Below are 12,716 nucleotides of genomic sequence, written 5' to 3'. Positions count from 1 at the left end.
AATTGTGATGTCATGCCTAGGACAAGTACATGACGTCACAAACTTACGCACTGGAGTCAAAATGGCGGCTTTTTTACATTTCAAGGTTGCATAAAGTCTTGATTATGTGATAAAAAGGATCTTACATAAATGAAATGAAATTTATGTAACTCATCACAAATTTTTCATTAAGCTCGCTAAATTGAAAAATTTGTTAGACTCTTTTTATAAATCTCATATGAAATGGAAACTCATGCAAGATCCTATATAATATATACAATTGTTTAAATCTAAGATGCAAATTTGGACAGGAGGTGAAAAAATAACTGATGTATATTGAACAGTCCTGATTAGTGTCCTGACAGCATGTTCAATACTCAATACTTGGTTTAAAAGACCAGAGGGTAAAAATTGACAAGATGAAAATGTTACAATTCACAAAACTAATGTACAAGAAATACCTATTTTAGTTTATTGACCAACACTGCATAATCTTCACAATTGAACATATTTAAGTCTTTGGAAGTCTACACGACGCACAGTTAACAACTCGATGAAGTGTTTAGTGGTGTGTTGTTCCCTATAATTGTTTACTGACAAAATTTTGTTATTCCTACCAATTTTTGTACAATAAAAAGAGCGATCTTTTGCTGTTAACCGAAGTGTCTCTGTTGTTATAAAGTGGTAGGGTTGGATAAATGCTATCTGAAGACGATGTGGTTTGGTTATAATGTGTGAGATTGTTATAATGTGTGGGGATTGTTATAATGTGTGGGGATTGTTATAATGTGTTGGGATTGTTATAATGTGTGTGAGTTTTTATAATGTGTGGGATTGTTATGTGGGGATTGTTATAATGTGTGAGATTGTTATAATGTGTGAGATTGTTATAAAATGTGGGATTGTTATAATGTGTGGGATTGTTATAATGTGTGGGGATTGTTATAATGTATGGGATTGTTATAATCTGTGGGGATTGTTATAATGTGTGGGGATTGTTATAATGTGTTGGGATTGTTATAATGTGTGGGATTGTTATAATGTGTGAGATTGTTATAAAATGTGGGATTGTTATAATGTGTGGGATTGTTCTAATGTGTGGGGATTGTTATAATGTGTGGGATTGTTATAATGCGTGGGATTGTTGTAATGCGTGGGGTTGTTATAATGTGTGGGATTGTTATAATGTGTTAGGATTGTTATAATGTGTTGGGATTGTTATAATGTGTTGGGATTGTTATAATGTGTTGGGATTGTTATAATGTGTGTGAGTTTTTATAATGTGTGGGATTGTTATGTGGGGATTGTTATAATGTGTGAGATTGTTATAATATGTGAGATTGTTATAATGTGTGAGCTTGTTATAATGTGTGGGATTGTTATAATGTGTGGGATTGTTATTATGGGTGGGATTGTGATAATGCGTGGGATTGTTATTATGCGTGGAATTGTTATTATGCTTGGGGTTGTTATAATGCGTGGGATTGTTATAATGTGGGGTATTGTTATAATGTGTGGGGATTGTTATAATGTGGGGTATTGTTATAATGTGTGGGGATTGTTTTAATGCATGGGATTGTTATAATGTGTGGGGATTGTTATAATGTGGGGTATTGTTATAATGTGTGGGGATTGTTATAATGTGGGGTATTGTTATAATGTGTGGGGATTGTTATTATGTGTGGGATTGTTGTAATGTGTGGGATTGTTATAATGCGTGGGATTGTTATAATGCGTGAGATTGTTATAATGCGTGAGATTGTTATAATGCGTGTGGATTGTTTTAATGCGTGGGATTGTTGATTGTTATAATGTGGGGGGATTGTTATAATGCGGGGGATTGTTGTAATGCGTGGGATTGTTATAATGCGTGGGATTGTTATAATGCGTGGGGATTGTTATAATGCGTGGGATTGTTATAATGTGTGGGGTTGTTATAATGCGTGGGATTGTTATAATGTGGGGTATTGTTATAATGTGTGGGATTGTTATAATGTGTGGGATTGTTATAATGCGTGGGGTTGTTATAATGCGTGGGATTGTTATAATGCGTGGGATTGTTATAATGCGTGGGATTGTTATAATGCGTGGGATTGTTATAATGCGTGGGATTGTTATAATGCGTGGGATTGTTATAATGCGTGGGATTGTTATAATGCGTGGGATTGTTATAATGCGTGGGATTGTTATAATGCGTGGGATTGTTGTAATGCGTGGGATTGTTATAATGCGTGGGATTGTTATAATGCGTGGGATTGTTATAATGCGTGGGATTGTTATAATGCGTGGGATTGTTGTAATGCGTGGGATTGTTGTAATGCGTGGGATTGTTATAATGTGTGGGATTGTTATAATGTGTGGGATTGTTATAATGTGTGGGGATTGTTATAATGTGGGGTATTGTTATAATGCGTGGGATTGTTATTATGCGTGGGATTGTTGTAATGCGTGGGGTTGTTATAATGCGTGGGATTGTTGTAATGTGTGGGGTTGTTATAATGCGTGGGATTGTTATAATGTGGGGTATTGTTATAATGTGTGGGATTGTTATAATGCGTGGGATTGTTATAATGCGTGGGATTGTTGTAATGCGTGGGATTGTTGTAATGCGTGGGATTGTTATAATGTGTGGGATTGTTATAATGTGTGGGATTGTTATAATGTGTGGGGATTGTTATAATGTGGGGTATTGTTATAATGCGTGGGATTGTTATTATGCGTGGGATTGTTGTAATGCGTGGGGTTGTTATAATGCGTGGGATTGTTGTAATGTGTGGGGTTGTTATAATGCGTGGGATTGTTATAATGTGGGGTATTGTTATAATGTGTGGGATTGTTATAATGTGTGGGATTGTTATAATGCGTGGGATTGTTATAATGCGTGGGATTGTTGTAATGCGTGGGATTGTTGTAATGCGTGGGATTGTTATAATGCGTGGGATTGTTGTAATGCATGGGATTGTTGTAATGCGTGGGATTGTTATTATGCGTGGGATTGTTGTAATGCGTGGGATTGTTATAATGCGTGGGATTGTTGTAATGCGTGGGATTGTTGTAATGCGTGGGATTGTTGTAATGCGTGGGATTGTTATAATGTGTGGGATTGTTATAATGCGTGGGATTGTTGTAATGCGTGGGATTGTTGTAATGCGTGGGATTGTTGTAATGCGTGGGATTGTTGTAATGTGTGGGATTGTTATAATGCGTGGGATTGTTGTAATGCGTGGGGTTGTTATAATGTGTGGGATTGTTATAATGCGTGGGATTGTTTCAATTAAACAAGTTTACTTAGTCAGTCTCAACAACTAAAACCATGTAACCGTTGGAACCGTTCGGCAATCATAGCTCCTATTGCAACATCACTTAACATTGAGGAAAAAACCACAGGAAAGTGGTAATCTTTTGATAGTTTTATTTTGATTCATTTCATGATTTATCTGGTAAACAAACCTTCCCAATATATCACATCAATACAATAACATTAATTTTATCTTTCATTAGTTATGATTTGAAGTTTCCAATACATGACAATATACACATTACTCGGTACATACACACAATGGTTCGTGTGTTGACAGAACGTCTATCACCCCACACAACTCACTCAACCTCTTAAAACAGTCAAACAATGTGGCAAGTGACATCACATTAAGATTTAAAGAAGCAACATAAACATCCATACTCAATAGTTCTACAAACAAATATAACAAAAGTTGACGTGTTGACAACCGGTAATACTAACACAGTAAACAACTACCTTGAATACTGATAGTGTTATAGAAATCTCTGGAGTACGTTACGAGTAGTAGTCTACCCTAGTGTCTACAGATACTGATAGTGTCATAGAAATCTCTGGAGTACGTTACGGGTAGTAGTCTACACTAGTGTCTACAGATACTGATAGTGTTATAGAATTCTCCGGAGTACGTTACGAGTAGTAGTCTACACTAGTGTCTACAGATACTGATAGTGTTATAGAAATCTCTGGAGTACGTTACGAGTAGTAGTCTACACTAGTGTCTACAGATACTGATAGTGTTATAGAAATCTCTGGAGAACGTTACGAGTAGTAGTCTACACTAGTGTCTACAGATACTGATAGTGTTATAGAAATCTCTGGAGAACGTTACGAGTAGTAGTCTACACTAGTGTCTACAGATACTGATAGTGTTATAGAAATCTCTGGAGAACGTTACGAGTAGTAGTCTACACTAGTGTCTACAGATACTGATAGTGTTATAGAAATCTCTGGAGAACGTTACGAGTAGTAGTCTACACTAGTGTCTACAGATACTGATAGTGTTATAGAAATCTCTGGAGAACGTTACGAGTAGTAGTCTACACTAGTGTCTACAGATACTGATAGTGTTATAGAAATCTCTGGAGAACGTTACGAGTAGTAGTCTACACTAGTGTCTACAGATACTGATAGTGTTATAGAAATCTCTGGAGAACGTTACGAGTAGTAGTCTACACTAGTGTCTACAGATACTGATAGTGTTATAGAAATCTCTGGAGAACGTTACGAGTAGTAGTCTACACTAGTGTCTACAGATACTGATAGTGTTATAGAAATCTCTGGAGAACGTTACGAGTAGTAGTCTACACTAGTGTCTACAGATACTGATAGTGTTATAGAAATCTCTGGAGAACGTTACGAGTAGTAGTCTACACTAGTGTCTACAGATACTGATAGTGTTATAGAAATCTCTGGAGAACGTTACGAGTAGTAGTCTACACTAGTGTCTACAGATACTGATAGTGTTATAGAAATCTCTGGAGAACGTTACGAGTAGTAGTCTACACTAGTGTCTACAGATACTGATAGTGTTATAGAAATCTCTGGAGAACGTTACGAGTAGTAGTCTACACTAGTGTCTACAGATACTGATAGTGTTATAGAAATCTCTGGAGAACGTTACGAGTAGTAGTCTACACTAGTGTCTACAGATACTGATAGTGTTATAGAAATCTCTGGAGAACGTTACGAGTAGTAGTCTACACTAGTGTCTACAGATACTGATAGTGTTATAGAAATCTCTGGAGAACGTTACGAGTAGTAGTCTACACTAGTGTCTACAGATACTGATAGTGTTATAGAAATCTCTGGAGAACGTTACGAGTAGTAGTCTACACTAGTGTCTACAGATACTGATAGTGTTATAGAAATCTCTGGAGAACGTTACGAGTAGTAGTCTACACTAGTGTCTACAGATACTGATAGTGTTATAGAAATCTCTTGAGAATGTTATGAGTAGTAGTCTACACTAGTGTCTACAGATACTGATAGTGTTATAGAAATCTCTGGAGTACGTTACGAGTAGTGGTCTACACTAGTGTCTACAGATACTGATAGTGTTATAGAAATCTCTTGAGAATGTTATGAGTAGTGGTCTACACTAGTGTCTACAGACAGATGAATACTAATAGTGTTATAGAAATCTATATAGAAATAGCAGTACCCTAACAACAGTATATTTACTGTCACTATAAATATAATAGGCATACAAATATCACCATATCACATACCATAACCTGGCCTTCATAACTGAACATCACAGCATGCTACGTAATTAAACAACATATCACTGAACATACACCTCAACTAAACAACATATCACTGAACATACACCTCAACTAAACAACATATCACTGAACATACACCTCAACTAAACAACATATCACTGAACATACACCTCAACTAAACAACATATCACTGAACATACACCTCAACTAAACAACATATCACTGAACATACACCTCAACTAAACAAAGTATCACTGAACATACACCTCAACTAAACAACATATCACTGAACATACATCTCGACTAAACAACGTATCACTGAACATACAGCTCGACTAAACAACATATCACTGAACATACACCTCAACTAAACAACATATCACTGAACATACATCTCGACTAAACAACATATCACTGAACATACACCTCAACTTAACAACAGGGCACAGGACATACAACTAAACTAAACAACATATCACAGGACATACACCTCAACTAAACAACATATCACTGAACATACACCTCAACTAAACAACATATCACTGAACATAAACCTCAACTAAACCACAGGGCACAGGACATACAACTAAACTAAACAACATGTCACAGGACATACAACGAAACAACATATCACAGGACGTACACCTCAACTAAACAACATAACACTGAACATACACCTCAACTAAACAACATATCACTGAACATTCATCTCGACTAAACAACATATCACTGAACATACACCTCAACTAAACAACAGGGCACAGGACATACAACTCAACGTATTAACATAACACAGCATACAACTCAACTAAACAACATGTCACTAAACATACAACTCAACTAAACAACAGGGCACAGGACATACAACTCAACTAAGCAACATGGCACAGCATACAACTCAATTAAACACAGCATACAACTCAACTAAACAACATGTCACAGGACATACAACTCAACTAACCAACATGGCACAGCATACAACTCAACTAAACAACACAGTATACATACTTGACAACACTAAACATGGCATACAACATAATGAGGTCAATTAAACCAAAATGACTCACAACATAATGAGTTGTTAACATAACTTAAAGTGACCAGATTGACGGGTGCTACTCTGTAAAAAGAGACGAAACGTCCTGGAAAGGTCAGTGGACTTGACACCCTGTCAATACTAGCGGACTCAATACTTCAATGAAACATTTAACAATGTAAAACACATCATCTTTCAAGGAAATAATATTACCTCCCCGAAGCAAGTAAATTACTTGAAAACTTTTTACGAGTGATTTAGCTAAAACAACAATTGAAATTGATAATAATAGCACCAGGAAGGCCTGGATCACATAATGACTTACAAGACAAGAAAATGGCTGACAGAGGTATACCTTGATTTTTACATCAATTAAGGTTATATTTTTTTGACAACTATTCAACATCAGTCAAATATGGCAGTTCTTCATTGCATGTTTAAGAGGAAACTTAACAGATACCATTTCAATGTCATTTGATCATTATTCATTCAGGTCACATGACAATCACATGTTTTGAAAGCCCTGTTATACGAATGATAAACGAGGAAATAGCTATAAATACAACTGTACATCCCATGGTAACAAATTTGCATAGCCAACTTTTTGTTTAGAGTGGCCTGCAGGTAGAATCTCCCCAATACTATGTTTACATTGACATTACGATACTCTCTCGAAAATAAATTTCACTACAAATAAAATATCGAACAATGATACTAGGGGTTTTGCTAGTCTGGGGAAAGAATTTATTTGGAGATACACATATGCATCGAATTGCTTTAGAAAATAGAAATGATCAGACAAAAAAAAAAGCTATGAAATTAGGGAAACAACAATTCCGGTCCCGTACAGACAGGTGAATCTAACGTTCAACAAGGGTTTTACAACTTCCTACCACGCATATGTAACATTATACAAAAGAACAAAGACGGCCTTATAGAACTTACACATACTTCCCTATAGAACTTACACACACTTCCCTATAGAACTTACACACACGGCCCTATAGAACTTACACACATGGCCCTATAGAACTTACACACACTTCCCTATAGAACTTACACACACTTCCCTATAGAACTTACACACATGGCCCTATAGAACTTACACACACTTGTCCAACAATGTCATTGGTTGGATCATAATCATGTGGAGGTAAGAGATTTGTGATATTGACTTTATTTTGCTATTTTTAGAAACAGCAGGTCAAACATTCACTTTATGTTGTCACTTCAATTGTAACGTCACCATGCTCTACACCGAATGCAGTATTTTCCTCCAGAAAATTTGCAGACATTCTATCTTGTTTAAATGATTTAAACGTTATTTAGCATCTGATATAACAAAGAAGGACTTTAATTTTTTGGTGATTATGTGGTCATATGGACCTAAAAAGGTGATATTAACCTTGATTTTATTTTCACAGGTTCATATAACCACATGTTCACCTCAACAAAGGTCAATACTTGATAAATAGTCTGAAATATCGTTGTCATCACAGGTTATATCTTTAATACTAAACTTAAATATGGTTTTTTTAATCTAAATTATACCTTCATATATCAGTCCCACATAATGAGAAATTTCAGTCGAACAGATATTGATTTGAAGCCCCAAAATTTGCAGCCAAATCGGAAGCCATGGCAGCCATATTGGGTGTGAGGGTTAAAAATGAAGATAATTAACATCTGCCTGTATATATCCGTGTTCAGTTTCATTAGAATCTGTCCTGTAGTATTTGTTTGGGACTTGCTCCCGATGATTCTAGAAGAAGAAATAAGTAAAGTTGGTTAACTTTGTCGGTGGGTTTTGATTAACTTGTATCTTGATACATAAAGACAAAAGTTAAAGTTAACATAGAAAAAGATGGCGCATGGCATAAATCAATGTTAATAAAGTTGAAAGAGAGTATATAAAACAGCAATCAATCTAAACAGATTCAGGGAATATGAACAAAAATGTATCAATAATTTGTGTTTGTTGATAACAGAAGAATCTAATGGTTAGCAGTGAAACTTTCCTCACTTGAGAAAACATTAAAACCTGCTTCACAAGTACAGCAGTAATATAAGTATATCTAGATCTTTTACTCATCATCACAGTAACACAGCCAGGGTGTCAATATCTCTCACTCAGAACTCCTCTACAAGTTAAATATGAAGGCTAACCCAGGGTGTCAATATCTCTCACTCAGAACTCCTCTACAATTTAAATACACTCGCTCATCACTGTCAAAATACATTCATGTAACTGTAGTTCATTGAGGCAAAGTCTACACAATTTAATATCTCTCGCTCATAATGGTCATTAAACCTTGTTTACATGTTATTTGGAGCCTATGACTGTTACTGACTATTTTGGCTTCCTGCCTTGATAATTTTGTCAATATTGTAATTTAAACCCCACATATATTAAATGGATATTGATCTATTATGACATTTTAATCAAAGATACTGTTTTCATATTTTGACACTAATTTTGGTTAATTTTTTTATTACATACATTTTTATGCATCAAACAAATGTCATTTAAAAACACATTTACAAATTTCAATGATAAAAAAAATGAAAAAAAGGTGTAAAAGTTTAAAATCAGTACAGATTGCATTTTTGACATAATAACTTCTACTGACTTGATATGATAAACACAGCCTTTAAGCCCTCAAACTCTCATCAAATACTAGATCATTTCAGAACTTGCTTTTAAAAGTACAAGTTGAAACAATCTGTACTTGAGATTTTCTAAGATTGTCCGGTATATACAACAAGTTTTAAACACAGTGAAAAGCATTCCTTTTTCCTGGTCTCTGAATATTGTCTCTAAATCAAGTACATGTACCCTCTGTTTTATTCATTCATCTGATGGCAATTTATACTAAATGTTTAACGGAACTCACAAGGCTATTTCAATGTCAAATCATCTCAAAGCTGGAGAAAATTGGGCCTACTTCAGGAGTAAAACCAGGTTCACAACATCAAGGACTATGTCCTGGGATGAAAACACGATGTTAAAATGACCTTCTAATGTTTGAAAGATTTTGTTTTTTTGGATACTTGAAAAGAGACAAAAATACTGAATAACAGGAAACTTTTGCACAGTCAAACTTAGTCCTACATTTGTAAAATCCATATTATTTCTGTTTATTTTCGCCTTTTAAATGTAAATAAATATATATGATACCAAATTTGCCATTATTAGCCCCCCTAAGGTGCTTAAAAAGTTGGCTTGGAGGGAGGAGGGGGCGTTTATTGGGACAGTAAAATCAGAGATATGATGGAAGAATTTACTTTCAACCAGTTGTTATCACTAAAGGATATTATAAACATTCCAGCGTGGCTCGAACTGATCGCAAATAACAGAGTTCATCCCTCTCACACTTGAACAGATTCTGGGCATAAATCTCTGATATGAAGGGTAAGTATCATTAATAGTAGATTGGGCCGCGTCTGGACTGGAAGGGAGTCTATATAGTTTCAATTCGCCCCAGAAAAGGGAGTTAAGCCTTATAAGGGGAGGAGCCTTAATTACTGCAAATACAGTAGTACATTGTGTACTAACTTTCACAGTCATGATAAATTTGCCCTCGTTAATTTAAAGACAGAAGGGAAACTGCTGCGAAAGTTTCCCGGTACATATGCAATCAGGTTCAATCTTAACTCATTCACCCTTTGAAATTTCATAATGAACTATTCCAACCTTTGAACTGGAAGAGTTCAAATGCGTCTTCAGGGGTGAATGAGTTAATGAGAGTCTGCAGGTGTGTTCTTGAAACGACTCCCCGAGGATACTTAAATAAGGTATACTGTTTAACATTTATTTACCATAAAACAAGTCCAACAGACAGAGCATGTAGCAGTATAACGACAACAACCCAACATCAAAATCTCGATGGATATAAAGATGTAAAACAAAAACGGTTATCGAAGGATTCAAAATGCAATAATAAAAACCAGTAGCTTTCTAAAACTGCGAGTTGATTTCTAATATGCACTCGCAAAAATGTGAGTGGTTTTGAAATTAAAAAGATAAAAAATCCTCGACAAGGACATTGCACATGACAACTTCAGAAAACTGTTAAAGGCAATAAAGACAGAATGTCCATATTCAGCTGTGCATTATGATCAAATCACTTAATAAATTGAACATTTCTGTCTGAAAATCATGACAGAAAAAACATTTAATTGGAAATATCTCCATTACAATGCTACAAGTTTTAAATACCTCTTTCATGTTTCCATTACAATTTTCTACATGCCCGACTACAGAATACACAGAAGCTGGCACAAACACATCAGTACAGTTTCAGAAATATTGTCGTCTTGTGTAACAAAATAACGATTCATGGAGTCAGAAATGAAACAATGAAAAATGATTTTTTTTCTGTCTAAACTTCACGACGCTACAAGTAATAAGATTGGAAATGTATCGTATCAGTGAATGTTTACAAATATTGTATATTTTTGTTTTCATCACACACTTGTTAACATCGCAAAAGGAATAACAGAAATTGTCAATAATCTATATCATATATGAAGATCTAAGCACGTCGTCAGCGGACACATTCCTCACACAGTACCGACTAACATCTAAGCATGTTGTCAGCGGACACATTCCTCACACCTTGCCGACTGACATCTAAGCACGTCGTCACCGGACACATTCCTCACACAGTGCCGACTGACCCTTGATGAAGGTGCGACATGGACAGAGGCGCTGAAGACTGGCCGACTGACCGACACAGCTAAACAGTATCTCCTCTTTTTGTATGATACACTCGGCAGTGTTAATGTCATAAGCGGGGTAGTAAATATCTGACATCGATTTTCCCGACTTGCACGACACACCGTACTTGGTGAGAGGGTCCATAGAGTTCAGCTCTCGGAAATGACTAGGTTCACACATAAGACCTGTAAGATGGAACGAGAAAAATTGTCAAGACACAAGATGTACATACCATATACATAATAATTGGCCTTAAGGATGCAAAGTTGGTTGAAAAATGATCATTTGTTTAGGAAGAGTAGAATTTTGAGTACTTAAAGCCATAATTACTCTATTATGTGCCCAGGGCCGAGCTTAGCATCATTCTTCCTTAAAACCCATTTCACACCTAGCCGCGTTACCACTGCGATAACACAGCGTTGTTAAATTTCCCAGAGCGCCCTAAGATCGCAGAAAAGGTTAAATTTTTCATGAAGATGGGGATGTCACAGCGTTCTCACGGCGACCTTGGCGTGTCTAGGGAGCTCCATGGCGTTCCTACGGAGTTCTAGTTAGCGATTGTCTGCACTCTCACGGCGCTTCTACTGCGTGCATCGGGTTGTCACAGCACGTATAAGCGTGGAATAGACGCAGTGTAATCTCAGAGAACACCGTAACCATTGCGTTCGCACTGCGACCTCTGTGCATGCCTACGCCGATCCTGTGGCGTTGTTGGAGACCTAACTGCGCTGCGACGCCGACCTAACGGCGATCCCACTGCGCTCTAATCAGAACGCCGAGTGAAGGTGTTTGTTTTGGGCATGCTCAAAGTGCGCGCCGTAGCTCGGCATTCTATGGGATCCCACAGCATTCACTGGCGATGCTTACGATTCCACTGCGCGCAGATCGGCGTTCTGGATTTTTCTGCAAAGCTGTCGGAACACGGCCCTAGTGTGACAGGGGTTTTGTGTATGCAATAATCGATGGTCAAAGCTAGGGACAGAGGATACTTCACAAAAACTTGGGTTTAGATCCATTTACATGTGTATATGGTTACATGGGGTGGGGGTGTTTCAACTGTCTTTATGTTATGATCTAGGGACCAGGTTTCCAGGGACTGGGACAGATCCCAGGGCAAATCATGGTAGCTAGAGTATGGGACAGATCCCAGGACATGTAATGGTAACTATAGTATGGGACAAATCCCAGGGTAAATCATGGTAGCTAGAGTATGGGACAGATCCCAGGACATGTAATGGTAACTATAGTATGGGACAAATCCCAGGGTAAATCATGGTAGCTAGAGTATGGGACAGATCCCAGGACATGTAATGGTAACTATAGTATGGGACAAATCCCAGGGTAAATCATGGTAGCTAGAGTATGGGACAGATCCCAGGACATGTAATGGTAACTATAGTATGGGACAAATCCCAGGGTAAATCATGGTAGCTAGAGTATGGGACAGATCCCAGG

General features: G+C 36.8%; 1 protein-coding gene across 2 annotated transcripts in view; it reads right to left on the bottom strand.

Moving 5' to 3' along the window:
- Positions 1-5,419: 5,419 nt before the first annotated feature.
- The window catches only part of LOC110458649 (alpha-1,6-mannosylglycoprotein 6-beta-N-acetylglucosaminyltransferase A-like), a 104,217-nt gene continuing 96,920 nt past the window's right edge, over positions 5,420-12,716 (bottom strand). For both annotated transcript variants that reach the window (XM_021510447.1, XM_021510448.1), the window contains 2 exons: positions 6,247-11,446; positions 5,420-6,027 (listed from right to left, as the gene is read on the bottom strand). In XM_021510447.1, coding sequence (XP_021366122.1) covers positions 11,187-11,446 — 260 coding nt within the window. In that variant the 3' untranslated portion in view covers positions 5,420-6,027; positions 6,247-11,186. The remainder of the gene's footprint in view (positions 6,028-6,246; positions 11,447-12,716) is intronic.

The sequence above is a fragment of the Mizuhopecten yessoensis genome, unplaced genomic scaffold (genome assembly GCF_002113885.1).
Source record: "Mizuhopecten yessoensis strain PY_sf001 unplaced genomic scaffold, ASM211388v2 scaffold9683, whole genome shotgun sequence".
In the NCBI taxonomy this organism is placed as follows: Eukaryota; Metazoa; Mollusca; class Bivalvia; order Pectinida; family Pectinidae; genus Mizuhopecten; species Mizuhopecten yessoensis.
Note: the sequence above shows the minus strand (reverse complement) of the source record. Positions and strands in the feature narration are given on the sequence as shown.